Raw genomic sequence first — 14742 nt, forward strand, 5'->3', positions numbered from 1 at the left:
CGTCAGGCCCCCACTAGCGTGACGCTCGGGGTCTGGGTGGGAGCTGTCCACTCACCCAGGTGCTGAACGCAGCAGCGGCTTCACTGGCCGCGCGGGTGGAAGTAGCTGGGTGCCTTCTCCGCTCCAAGAAGCTTGTTTCCAGTCCGCGGACCGTCAGTCTACTGCCCCGGCACCTCCCTTCCAGCACCACCCCTTTGGGAACTGAGCCAGGGGGGCAGCAGTCGCGGCGGCGGGTGCTGAGCAACGGCGGAAGACAACACCTGGCAGCAGGCTGGAATCTGATTTGCTTCCTTTTCGGCTTTTCTAAGAGATATATTTATATACGGTTCTAGGGTGTCTCCAGGACCAAGCTGGAGCCAAGTGCCGTCTGCCTGACCATCTCGGCCACACCGTCTCTATTCCCCCCTCCCCACCTTCGGCTTACACCGCAAACAAGCCTTACGTCCGTGCATCTGCGAGGAGAGGTAGCAACAGCAGCGAGCCCAGCCAGCCAGAGGCAGCCGGAGGAGGGAGGGGCGGCGTGGGGGTGGGAGCAGAGAGCGGGCCGAGGCCGCCCTATGTAGGGGAGCGGGGGCAGAGCTGCCAACAGGACCTGGCAGCCGCCCTCCTCCGCCCCCACCCGCCAGAAGCACTCTTTCCTGATTTGTCCTGAATTGTCCATTAGTATTTTTTTTTTTATTCTCCTCATCACTTCCCCACCGCCCCTACCCCCCACGCCTGCCTTGTCTCTGGTTGCATGGCAGCACTGCCCGGGAGCGGGGGCTCAGGGCCAGCCCCCCGGGAAGGAAGAGGAGGAGGATCATGAAGCCTGGAGTCGCGACCGCGCTGGACCGCGGGCAGCAGCCAGAGGACCAGCAGGAGCAGCTCCCGCCCGGGAGACACCAGGACGCCGACCAGCAGTCGCTTCTGCCGCCACAGCAGCAGCGCCGGTCGCGTGCAGACCCAGAGCAGGAGGACGACGACAGCGACCCAGAAGAGGACGAGGAGGAGAAAGCGAGGCCACTTTCCAGCTCGGACCTGCCTATCTTCCAGCTCTCGAACCTCGCCCGAAGAGACCTTTGATGGAACCAAGGGGAGGGGCCTCGGATTTACAGACTGCAGCTGGAGTGGGCTGGGGGCTGAGGTCATGTAACTATTCCTTTCTCCTGTCCCCTCCCCACGCCCCTCTTCTCTACCTCTTTTCTCTACTCCATCACCTTCCCTCTCTCAAGCACACCCCTCCTCTATTCAGGACCTTAGGCTCCGGAAGCAAGCAGCCTTTGGAGGGTTAAGGATCTTTTTTTCCTACACCCTTTCCTGGTCCACCGCCCTATACCCCACCTCTTCTGTGTAGCCTTTTGGCTGCATAGGCAAAGCACAAGCTCTTTGCCCAATTTCACCTGCAACCAGTTCCCCAGTTCCTCTCTTAAAAGCAACTCTGGTGCTACTGGGGGTTAATTGCTCCAGTTTTCTGCCCAAGAGAATTAGAACTTCTCCTAACCTTCTCTGCATCCTCCTACCCCCACCCCGCCTTCCCCCAACCGCTTCTTACTACCTGAAGAAGCTTATGTTTTTTTTTTCTCTCACGTGCAGTCCTGGATTCTTCACCGAGCTGGTTTCCCTAAGCCCAGATCTAGCTGCTCCAAATTTGATTTATAATCTTTTCCACCCTTTTATATAAGAGAGATTTACCACAGTCTAGAGATTTAAGAAGAACCTAGCAATCTTTTCCTTGGGAACTTTTAACAAGTAGACATTGGTCATACATATCAGTCTTGATGCTTCTTCTATTGCCCGTATTCTGGGGTCAAAGACAGAAAGGAGACAACAGTCAGAGCTAAGTCTGAGGTTGGGGTGGGGTTGCCAAGACAAGAAAAACTTTTTTACTTTGCATTTTTCTTAGGAGCGTTCAGAATCATCGGCTCACAGTTGTCAGTCTAGGAGGTACTTTATTTTGCTGCTTGGAGGGGTTGTAAGAAGAGCCAATAAGAAAGGAGGTTCTTCCTTAACACAGAAACACTGTGGACCCCAAGCCCCACCCTATCCACCTCTTCAAAGACTCCAGCTGCCCCTCTCCAGTCCTCTGCTTCCCCGTCACACGCTCATGCCCCTGGGTGGGCTGCTGTGGTGCTGCTGCTGCTGTGGCTGCTACTGCTGTGGATTGTGCACCCCAGCTCCCCAGATGTTGCGCCACCAGGGTCTCCTCAAGTGCCGCTGCCGAATGCTCTTCAATGATCTGAAGGTTTTCTTACTGAGGCGCCCCCCTCCAGCGCCCCTGCCCATGCACGGCGACCCCCAGTTCCCTGGTGTGGCGGCCAACAACAACACCCTGCCGGCTCTGGGTGCCGGGGGGTGGGCAGGCTGGAGGGGCCCTCGAGAAGCCGTGGGAAGGGAGACCCCTCCTCTGCCACCTCCACCACCTTTGCCTCCTTCTGTGGAAGATAGCTGGGATGGCCCAGCCACAGGGCCACCTGCCTCCCTGCTCAGCAGTGCTTCCTCCGATGAATTCTGTAAGGAGAAAGCTGAGGACAGCTACTCTCTAGGAAGTAGCTTGGACAGTGGCATGAGGACTCCCCTCTGCCGCATCTGTTTCCAGGGACCAGAACAGGTGAGTCCTTTCCATTTCCCCTGCTTTGGTGTGTGGTGTCTCCAGACCATGAAGATTGCCACTTAACTGTTTGCCCGAGGGAACTATTATGCTTTTTCTAGTGTCAGAGACAGTAAGTGTTTAGAGTTTCTCAGCGATGTTTTGGTGAAGCTTGACCAATAGGTGCCTAAAGGAGCCTGTTCGGTAACTAGCTCAGTTGCACTTGGATTTTGCACCCTCCCCCAAAGCAAGCCTCTTCAATTCCATCCCCAAACTTCCCTAAACACTCAGAACAGAAGATCCAGAAGCAATGAAGTGGAGAGACTCAGAGGGACCTTCATGTTTGTTGCTAAAAAACACTTTTAGCTGGTTTCATGCTAGTAACCCCCTCAACCCATAGTCACCTCTGCATTCATATTTCTTCCTTTCCCAAAATTGTGCCAAGATTATGCTCTCCCTTCCTAGTCTCATAGAGTGAACTCCAAAACCTGTTTGTTTGTTTCCTTTGAGGCTACTTCAGTTTGCCAAGACACTTTTTGGTGATCTTGAATTTGTCCTGTGTTGGAATCAGATACTTTAAGCCAGACTGAGTTTAAGGGACATTGGGAAAGAATCTTGCCAGATCTATTCCCCTTCCCTTACACTTTTCCCATTCATGGCATGGGACAGAGGTTTTTTTTTTCAAGTTAGGCAGGGTCTCCCTTCCTTATCTATTCAGATTTCCACAGACAACCCTCTCATTACTCCAGCTGTCTAGTGTTCACAACACTGGATGGATGTGCTAATCCACAACAGTTTTGAATTGCGAAGACACATAGTAGAGAATCCCAGGAAAACAAGACTCACCTGGAGATCAGGTCTCCTTAGTGATGGAGGAGCGGCAACATTTGATAGGGACGTGGGCAGGGTTCTGTGATCACCTCAGTGACCTCCTCAGCAGTGTCTTGAAGTGGAGAGATCCTGGGTGTTCTTGCATAGGTGTCAGTAGACGAGGGTGCCACATCGGTGCTCCTGATAGCCCCCTTCTTGCTAACTTTATGAGACAGACACAGGCTTAGCTTACGTTTTCATTCATTTTTCCTCTTGACTCTGAATGGGCAAAGCACTTAGGGACTGGTGATGCCTGGGGCTACCACCTAGGCATTGTGAAAGGAAGTGAAGAAGTCTCTCTGAGAGACTGAGGGTTGGGCTCCTCCATTTATGACTATGGTTTCCTGAAGCAGCAAATGGAATGCTGGTGGCTCAGGAGGTCCAGGCTGCCCACTCATCTTTCTTCTAGCACATTGCTCTGTTGTCAGTACTGGGCTACTGTGGAAGGTGTGGGCCTGTGGCTAATAGCAACGATGAGCCTCGCTGGTGTCAGGATTTGTCTCATTCAGGGACCTCAGCTTTCCCAAAACATAGAGTGATTTTGCTTATTAACTTCCAAAACTATTTCTTCCTTTCCCCATATGGGCTGGCGCATGTGTGTGTATCACAGGGGCTATTGGAAGTGTGCCTTCTGGCAAGAGTTCTCTTGTCTCTAGAAAACAGCAAGTCTTGGAATGTGTGCTGAGATAATATTTCACCTGCTGTGAAATATTCTTCAAATAACTTTATGCCTCTAGGCCTCCATTCCAATTTCTACGAGATAGCACTTGCTTTCCATATTCTTCCTTTGTAGGAGAGCCCAGAAGTGTGAAAATACCTTGTAAGGGATTAACATATTATTAACATGTTTTTCGATCATGGAAAAGCTGCATTTTATTGGAAAAAGGAAACAAAGGGGGATCATTAGTAATACCCTAAAATGCCCTCTTGTGATCCAAGGGCTGACCAAGGGCTGGGAACATCTGCTGTTCATCATCTTTACTGTGTGTTATAAATGAAACGCTGAATAAAAAAAGCTACCATCACTGGAGGAATGGGTTCTCTTATTATGTGGGAGGGGCTGTGTCTTCGCTGTGATGGGGCCAAATCAAGCCCTTCTTAAAAATGATTATCACGGGTCAGGAGGTGGTGGCACACACCTTTAATCCCAGCACTTGAGAGGCAGAAGTGGGTGGATCTCTGAGTTCGAGGCCAGGCTAGTCTACTGAGTGAGTTCCAGGACAGCCAAGGCTATAAAGGGAAACCATGTCTTGAAGAAAAAGAAAGAAAGAAAGAAAGAAAGAAAGAAAGAAAGAAAGAAAGAAAGAAAGAAAGAAAGAAAGAAAGAAAGATTGTCATGTTGGGAAGGGTTACTTGTTGTAGGAGCCGAGAGGTTTTCCTGGGATTATGCTACAGTGCTAACAAGAGAAATGGGAATTGTTATGTTTCCCAGTTCTCACTTTTATTTCCAGAATTTCAATGAGGAAGGAAGACAAAGGAGAGAAGCTGGGGCACTCAAGAGAAAAAGAGGAGAGGTGGAGACAGAGAAGTGTCAGGTGGAGATTTCTGTATTTCAGTTTCTGTTGAGACAGACAGACAGACAGACAGACAGACAGACAGACAGAGATCACTGTCAAGCAGCTGTCTCTCCCTGGTCTAGGAGAGGAGTAATCTGCGACCTGAATAGCTGAATGGCTTGGTTTTTTTTTTTTCCCTGTCCAAACAAAGGAACCAAAAACTTGCCCTCCCACATACCACGCTCTCATTCGCCACTACTCGAGGATCCAAAAGATTGACAAAAATAAAGATTTGGTCTCCTCCTGCAAAGTACTGACAGTAATACAGTGAAGGACTCCAGGGAGATTCAGTTAGGTTCACATTTGCAGGTTTCCACAAAGGACTTTGCATCCATTCACTCGTGTGTGCTTATTTGATGGTTAAAAGCCACAGGGTGCCATGGCTCCAGGACTAAGCCTCCCCAAGTGAACAAAAGCAGATGAGATCTCTGCTGTCTTGAAGTTGGCCTTCGGGGGGGGGGCACAGAAACGGGCAAATGAACTAGTAGGTAAACAAGGTGATTGCAGATGGAGAACCACAGTGAAAACAAGTAAGACAAGACCATACACAATAATGAGTTAACCATGAATGAAAAGAAGGGACAAGATAGTCCATCCACTTTCGATAGGGCAAGCAGGGAGAGCCTTCCTAAGAATGCCCCATCCAAGCTGGCACCTAAATGATGAGGAGGACCCGGCAGGGTACAGATCTGGGGAAAGCCTTCTCTCTGCATGAAACAACAAACTCAAAAATCCAAATGTGAGCAGACTTAGAATGTTTACAAAATAGAAGAGGAGTTCTGGGAGGAGAAGGAAGGATGGGGTATGAACAAATGCTTTGAGAACCTGTTGGCTCCATTCTAGAAAGTTCCTGAGTAGCCATTCCATTCTCCTCTCAGCCATTCGTTCATGTAAGACTGTGTTCATGGACCCCCGAGAGTGTGCAGCAGGGGCTTTTGCATCTCCCCTTACTCTCTACTTGTGGCTAATGTCCAACCCTCCCAAAAGAACAGTGCACGGTGGTTGGTATGGTGAGGCTGCCTGAGGTCAGACGGCCCTAACTGGAGTAATGAACTAGCTATATGGCTTAACTGTGCCTCTGATTCCTCATTTGTACGATAATGACAGTCCCTGCTTTGTAGGATGACTCTGAACACCAAGTCAGTCAATGCTACAACAGCAGCCGTGGCAGTGTTCTCTTATGGTTATTATTCTCTCCAATGCGAGACAGCATTCCCCTTGCTTTGTTCAGGTGTGCCCCAGTGCACAGGCTAGCAGGAGGGCTGGTGCTGCCGTGGATGGCTTCTCTTGCACATATAATGCTCTAGGCACAGAGTGCTGTTCCTCTGTTTCCAACACCAAAGTCTTTATTAAGAGCCAACTAGCCCTGCTGCTTTGCTGAGCAGGGGCTAGAGACACACGTTAGATGTGGCCCGTTCTTCTAGGATGTCACCATCTAACCCAGACATCACAGGACCTGACGGAGATCAAGAACACACAGAAGATGAGCCTGAGTGAGTTTCGTTATTATCTGAACAAGAAAGAGACGGGTTTAAAAACAGCCAGTGGGTTGGATACCTATTCAGAAAGAGAGGTATGGAGGATGGTGGTGGGGGATTTGCTACTTTCCCCCAATTAGTCAGGAAGGCTTCTCTGTTGCCATTGAAGACCAAGTGAGAGGAAACAGATTCCGGCTGAAAGGTTGAGGCTAGATAGAAAGCAACAGAAAAGATGTAAGAAAAGTGTGGTTTCACAAAGAGACGAAACCACCTGCCAGCCTGGGGAGCTGTGCAATGCCTGGAGGTGGGGCTCAGGGCTAAGGATGCAGTCTAGAGCAGGGTCGGGAGTAGGCACACTCTTTGGATTTAATGAAAAGTAGGAAACCCGTCTAGAAGAATTCAGCAGACTCTAGTGTCTTTTTTGTTCTCCCGGGGCTAGCTTCCTGAGAACTTTGTTCACAGAGAAAGAGAATGACAAGGAAGGCTATAGTCAGTGTGGTGGTTTATTGAACCATAGAATTAAGGTTTTACAAGGTTCAGAGGAACCTGCTAGATGCACGGAGAACTCTGGGAATGAAGATCCAGAAGAGCAGTTTAGGCCCAGATGATGCGTTGGCTCTTCTAGGAACTGCAGTTTGAGTTTATATTTCCTTGTGTACTTGCCTCATTAATACCTCTTTGCGCCATGAACAAACCCATACCTAAAGCTTATGAATCTTAGACAAAGATGATAATAGAAGCTCTCACACTGTAGGCTGGAATATTTACAAGTAATAAAGCCATCTAAACAGACTGTTAAATATAGCTCTCTTCTCTCAATCTGGCTACTGTGGATTCAAAGTAAGTAGGAGAATGAGTTTGAATTTATAAATTTTAGGTTTGTCTGAATTCTGCATTGGCTGATGGAGATATCCACAGACCACTCTGATTCTTTCGTCCAAGTTCTGTCCATACCATTTGCTAAACAGTGGTTTCTTCCCATAGTCCTCTAGCCTAGGATGGAAGTCTATAGACCTGAAGAAAGTCCTCTAGGTCCTAGGAGCAGGCTCATCTCTATCTGGGCAAGAACTCCAGGGTACCAGGTAACTGGAGCACATTCCAGAACAAGGACCTGGCTCCTCGTCTTTTCAGACTCCTTCTCTGTTGTCAGCTGTGCTTGAGGAGGGAACAGCTATTAACTTCTAAAGCCAGAGCACTTGCCTGGGTCCAAGGGAGGCATTAGGAAAGGACTATAAGATCCCAGGAGAAAGTGACCTGTGTGTGCTTCTTCCTCACCAGGTCATTAGATCTCAGCCCAGTGCCTGGTACTCACTTCAGTGCTCTAGATTAGGTGATGAAATGTTTGCTCAAGTGGACATATCTATGGTCAAGATAATTGGAAAAAAAGAGAATGTTTAGGAGAAAAAGTAAAAAAGCCCACTTCCATCCAGTGCTGAGAATGTGTTGTATGAAAGAAGGGCCATAAAGGGGAGTGCCTTGGCTGGCGAGGGATCTCCAGGGGACTCAGTTTGAGCTTTGATACTATCAAGTACATTCTGCCAAAGCTAGGCAAAAATGCCATAGACTGCTTTAGAGAGAAATGTTATGGATGTCTGGGGCTAGAGGATGCTTCTTTCTTGGCTTGAGAGTTTCAGTTCACAAAGGACATTGTTGGGGGGGGAGACGGGGACGACAGAAGAATTTCTTAAATCCAAGCAGAAAGAAATGACACCCTATCCTGCAAGGCTTATCTAATGTTGGGACATCTTGTCTCAGTAAGCAGAGTATTCAAATGTGTCCTTGAGAAATAAATGGACTTTGTCATCCTTTATAGGAATCCCAAATTCTTGGTAGTCCTATGATTAGTGCAATCATGGCTTCTCACCATGCACGTTCCAGGGTAGGGAGCAAGCTCTTCATGCGCGATAGGCAAGACACCACCACGGATGGAAGAATACAGGTTTCTACTCGAAAAGGCGGCCACTGTCTTCAGTTTTTCTATTGTTGCCTTTTAGTTTCTACTTCCATTTAAAGTCCCTACTTCAGTTTCTATGGGTCCTACTAAAACTGCAAGCTCCAAGGACCCTTGCTTCATCTTAATGCTAATTCTTCATTACTAATGCTCTAATGTCTGCTGGGCATTGATATAAAGATGCTCAAACCTCACAGCCAGGTACCTGGATATTTTGCCAATTGGGGTATTATTGACATGCACAGACTATGCTTATGAAAATACCAGAATATGTCTCTTTCTCTCTATCTCTGTCTATCTTTCTCTATCTCTTTCACACGTACACACACACAGAGAGAGAAAGAGAACAAGAGAAAGTGAGCAAGAGATAAAGAGAGAGAGGGAGAGAGAGGGATGAGTTGGGGGAGGATACTGTCTTGACAGCTGTACAATCAGTTATCTGTTGATCCTTCTCACCAGTGGTTCTCAGCCCTCCTAATGCTGCGACCCTTTGATACAGTTCTTCACGTTGTAGTGACCCCCAAACCTAAGATTATTTTTGTGGCTGCTTCATAACTGTAATTCTGCCACCGTTGTGAATCGTAATGTAAACATCTGCTATGCAGGATATCAGATACGTGACGCCTGTGAAAGGGTCGCTTGCCACCCCGCAAAGGGGTCATGACCCACAGGTTGAGAACCATGGCTCCACCTGTTGCTCTCTAGAGTAATCTTGCACTTGCCAGTCTGCATCACTTTGGGAAGCTTTGACTCACTTATTGGATGTGGCTTCAGGCTCAGCCATTCATCTAGAGAGTTGCTTAATACAGCTGGAAGGGCAGGAAGTTGAGAAATACGGATTCCGAGAGAGCCTGAGAGAAGGTAGACTTGGGGACGAGCTGAGAACGTGGTTGGAGAAGCCCAGCTGTATCCTATGAGTGTCGGACAGGGAAGGAGGCTGAAGGGAGGGGGCATCCTAGAAGGCCTGAGGAAATGAGCAAGCACTTCTTGTTTGATGGCAAGAATGCCTGAATGTAAAGGAGCTGTCAAGTTAACATTGTGTGGTCCAAGCTGCACAGCGTCCCCTCCCCTACACGAGATCAATTGTATGCAAGGCAGGATTTGCATATATACATATATATTACATCAGTGCACATTTGATATCTCCTTGTTTGGATGTGAAAAGCAAAAATGGATGTACACAGAGGATTGAATAAATTATGTTTTCCAGAATATCTTTTATTTGTTCTTTAGATATTCTTTATACATACATGGCAATTTCATATATAGAGAATATGTATTGATGTTATCTACCCCTGACTTCCCTTCCCACTCCCTCTGACTGTCCCCCAAAATAACCCCTTCCACTTCATATCTTCTTATATCTTCTTATATCATCATCATCTTCTTCTTCTTCTTCTTCTTCTTCTTCTTCTTCTTCTTCTTCTTCTTCTTCTTCTTCTTCTTCTTCTTCTTCTTCTTCTTCTTCTTCCTCTTCCCCTTCTCCTCCTTTTTTGTTTTTTTGGGACAGGATTTCTTTGTGTAACTTTGGAACCTGTCCTGGAACTCACTCTGTAGGCCAGGCTAGTCTCAAACTCACAGAGATCCACCTGCCTCTGCCTCCCGAGTGTTGAGATTAAAGGTGTGTGCCATCACTGCCTGGTCTTTTTTCTTTGATAACCCACTGAGTCCAATCAGTGATGCCTGTTAGAATTCTTGATCTTGTTGGCTTGATCTCGTGTGGGTGGCCACAGCGCAGGGAGTTCGTGAGAGCAGTGACCCTATCCTGTCCAGAAGGCAGCGTCTCAGAGCATTCTCCCATCATCCAGCTCTTACGTTCTTCCCCCCTCCTTCCCTGGTCTTGAGCTGGAGGGTGGTAGAGATGTCCCAGTTGGGGATGGACACTCAACAGTCAATTATCCTCAGCACTTTGATCAGTTAAGAGTCTGTGCCTTAACTGTTTGCCCGTGGTAGAGAGCAGCCTCTTTGGCCAAGGTTAAGAACAGCAGTAGCCTACGGTATAAACATAAATATTTAGAAGGCAACTGAACGGCATGCCCATGGAGCCAAACAACACTAGCAGGTTTTCCACTAGAGCCCCTGGGCTTTTTACCAGGGTTATAGTACCAAATATGATTTTCCTCATGAGGAACAGGCCTCAATCCAACCAGAAAGTGGTTGATTTTCCCTCTAGCCTTCATATCACCATTGCACTAGTGGGCACATCCTGTCTGGATGCTCAGTATTGTAGCATTCAGATTCACCACCTGGGGCTTGCAATATTATTATTGACCTGTCCCTCCCTGTGACCTTCTTCTGGCACCATCAAAGCTAGCCAGAGTGGAGGGAGTTTTCTGGTAGGTTCCAGCATGATTTTGTGTTCTACAATCCACATGTGTTATATCTTCAGCAAAAGGTCTTACTCTCCATTATAATGAGAGCAATAGCAATAACTGTGTTGTTTGGGGGAGTCCCAGAGACTCCCTGACTAATAACTTGTGGGGAGATAGCCCAGTCTTGGCACTTGGCATTTTCATTTAATAGCCCATGTCTTCTGGAGGAGAGCATTGTCAACCCATGCAAGGTATCTGTGTTCAAACTCCTTTTTAATACTTTATTTATTTAGAGACAGGGTCTCACTATGTAGCTTTGACTATCCTGAAACTCACTAAGTAGACCAAGCTGGCCTTGAACTCACAGAGACCCACCTGCCTCTGCCTCCCAAATGCTGGGATTAAAGGTGTGTTCTGCTATGCCTGGCTTTAGTAAAAAGTATAAAGATTCTTTTGATTTTTAAATCACATTATGTGCGTGTTTGAGTGTGGACATGTGAACTGCATAGAGAGAACATGTGGCGTTTGTCTTGCTGGGCCTGGATATGAATTACATTTTGAGTACCAGGTAGGTGCTATCAGAAGAGGTGGGAAATCTGAAAATATAGGCTCTGCCTAGCTCTAGAATCCAAGAAGTTACCTCTTGCCCCATAAAGGGATACCCGGCCCCTAGGTTTTAACTCAGTTAATTGCTCTTTGCAGGAGGTGGGCATAGACAAAGTTTCCCTACATAGCCCTGGCTGTGGTGGAACTTACTATATAGACCAGGCTGACCTTGAACTCACAGAGATCCACCTGCCTCTGTCTCCCAAGTGCTGGGATTAAAGGGGTGCACCACCACCGCCCCATCCTCATAAATATTTCTCTAGGCTGTGTGAAACTGGCAACTAAAGCTAACTAGGATAGATATAAAACTCCTTACTTGAACAGGATTAAGAGAACTAGTAAAAATAGTAAGCAATATGGGGTCACCCAATGGGCCAAATACTCAATACTAATCTATGAAATTTCAAGTTGTCTACAGAATTACAGTGAAAGACAGATCAAATTATTCTCCTCATTTATAGAGAGGTTGACCTGAATGTGATGGGAGAAAGTCAAGACCTGCAGAACCCTCCTGAAGCTCCCATCATGGCTAAGACGTGACTCTGTACAGAGCAGGAGCTTAGACATTGCTGACTCTTTCTCCTTTTTCCTGGAGCATGTTCATTCCATGTGAATGATGCTATCTCTGGTCCCTAGCACATGCCTGGTAGGAAGCACATTTGTGAGTATGTATGTATCTGTGCACTTATGTGTATAAATTAAAATTCCTAGTATGGCGCTTAAAGATAGTCTCTTCAGAGGCCCAGCCAATTAAATTTTCTGTAAAGTTTGTCTGTAAGGACAAATACTGATGAGTATTGACCAGCAATTGTAGTAATCATTGTCCTGGCGTGAGGTCACATGGCCAGAAACATATTTTCCTCACTCTGTTGAGAATGATGGGAAAAGCAAACTTATTTTTTTTACAAGCCCCCCCCCTCCCCCCAAACAGGCTAGACTTTGTGTCAACCACCACCCATGTCTCCGGGAGCATCGTCACTCAGGCTTTGACATCAGAAGGGTGCGATTTCATTCTCATTCAGGGCCCTCCCCAGGTTGGCTATTTGTTTCGTTCCCCTATACCTGTATGTCACTGTTTAGAAGACAACGATGCAATACTAAATGTGAACACTCATAAGAATCTCACCTTACACACTAAAGATCTAAGCACATGACAACCTGTCATGAGTTAGGATATAGCTCCCTTTCCATCGGTGTGTCTCAGACATTTAAGGCCGTATTTGGAGCCGAGCGAAACCCCAGCATGCACATGTTTAGATGGGGAGTCTGCTCAGCCGCTCCCACGTCCATGTGGCCTGACTCGGCTGAACTCTGTCCTCTCCCAGGGGTCAGAAACACTATACCTCAGTCATCCTGATCCATTTCCACCACCATTATGTCCTTGCTTGATCTTTATCAAGCAGTGTTCTATGCTTGGCAGCAATTGTTGAATTAAAGAAAAAGATCCTTTACCTGGACTCTGAGTCCCCAGAAGCTGGGACCAGACTAAGCATACAGAACAGCAAGCAGAGAAAGGCAGAGGAAATCCTCATCCGGTGCGTATCAGTGAGCTGCTTGCCTTCCAGCCATCGCTGAGCTCGTGTCCTGGAATATCTGGGGTAGGGTGGATGTGCTTCTAAATGACATTGACTCACGCAGGAGAATACTATTCCTGTCCGGTGTGACCTCATGCCTTAGGATTGTGTCCAGGACAGAAATTTTATGCACTAGCAGCCTGTCTTTAACACTTTTCCAACGATGTTACTCTCCCTTGTAAACAAAAAGAGAAGGCATCAGACTCAGAGCCTTTGGCTACGCTCCAATATCTAAATAGAACTTTGGATTATTTTGTTCATATCTGTCTATTATTTTTAATAGTCTTTTCATTAACACAATGTTAACAGTAAAACAGAGCAGGAAGTTCAGAGAGTTCCCACGCACTCCCAGTCTTCCTGCCGCCAACTCCTCCCGCCCAAGAGGTATGTTTGTTACAATTGATTAACCAATATTAACCTCATTATTGCCCAGAATCCATCAGGGTTTGCGTTAGCTCTATCTTTTCCAAGTATTCCCTCCACCACTCTGCCCATGTTCGTCTCCACAATTATAGTATCAGACAGAATGGCTTCACTGCCCTAAACCTCCTCTTTGTTCCTCTTCTGTCATTCACTTCTCCCACGCACACAGTCTGACCTTTACAGAATGTCAGCTAGTTAGGGTTATACAGCAGATAGCTCTTTTAGTTTAACTTTTACACTTAGTAATATGCATTCGCATTTTCTGCATGCCCTTCTAGGTATGTGTGTGTGTGTGTGTGTGTGTGTGTGTGTGCGCGCGCGCACTCGCATGTGGGTGCGTGCAGCACTTTTTAGTACTCAGTAATATTTCATTGAACAAAAGTCCCACAGTTTAGTTTTTTGTGGTAAATTTTTGTGACACTGGCTTTCATTTATGGAAGTGGTACAAAGTCATCTTTAGAGTAAATGCACTGAAATAAAGATGTGAGATAATTAAAAATAAATGAAAATTTTGAAGAAAGTAATAGAGGTGGATTACATATACAATATCCATGACTGAAGTCTGAATAATACTCCCCTGGACTTCACACCTTGTTGTAGCGACATTTTATCATTTCTATGCAGAAAGATTTGCCCAGAGAGACGGCCTTGCAGTGAAAAGTGCTGGCTACTCTTCCAGAGGACCCAAGTTCGATTCCCAGCACCCACAGGGTGGCTCACAACTGTCTGTAACTCCAGTTCCAAAAAATCCAATGCCCTCTTCTGGCCTCCATGTGCACGACATTCATGTGCGGTGCTGTCACTTGCAGATAAAACACCAATACTTGTATTTAACAACACCAACACACACTAAAAATACAAATAAATACATCTTTAAGAAAGAAAAGAAGGGCTTATCTTCCCTCACAGTTTGAGGTTGCAACCCATCCTGAAGGGGAAGGCATGGCTGCTGAGCTTGCTTATCTCTCTGTGAATCAGGAAGTTGGGTGGGGGAAGTGGGGGGTGGAGGTAGGGGGTGGGAGAATGGGGGGGTGATGCCTGCGCTCTGCTGGTTTTCTTCCCTGCTGCCCTTTCTCCCCTTGTTCATGAAATGGTGATATCCACATTTGGAGTGGTTCTTTTCTCCCCAGCAGACCTCTCCAGACACGGCTTCATAGCCATACCCAGAGGGGTGGCTCCTAGGAGATTCTAAGTCCAGTCAAGTTGATAATGATAATAACCATCATCCACTTTAAAAACAGTTCTGAAGCCTTCATGGGCACTAAAAGGACCTCAGGAAAGGGATGAAATGCAGAGCTGGAGGCCATGATCTGCGTATGGTGTCATAGATTCTACATTTTAAACCCTAAGGTTTTTGCTTCCCTCCCTCCCCCCTCCCTCCCCCTCCCTCCCTCCCTCCCTCCCTC

The 14742-nt window shown here is 47.0% G+C and overlaps 1 protein-coding gene across 1 annotated transcript in view; it reads left to right on the forward strand.

The window, feature by feature from the left end:
* Positions 1-2080: 2080 nt before the first annotated feature.
* Marchf4 (membrane associated ring-CH-type finger 4) overlaps positions 2081-14742 on the forward strand; it is a 140760-nt gene continuing 128098 nt past the window's right edge. The window contains exon 1 of the mRNA XM_057761922.1: positions 2081-2587. Within this exon, the coding sequence (XP_057617905.1) occupies positions 2084-2587 (504 nt within the window). The 5' untranslated portion in view covers positions 2081-2083. The remainder of the gene's footprint in view (positions 2588-14742) is intronic.

The sequence above is a fragment of the Chionomys nivalis genome, chromosome 2 (genome assembly GCF_950005125.1).
Source record: "Chionomys nivalis chromosome 2, mChiNiv1.1, whole genome shotgun sequence".
Lineage (NCBI taxonomy): Eukaryota > Metazoa > Chordata > Mammalia > Rodentia > Cricetidae > Chionomys > Chionomys nivalis.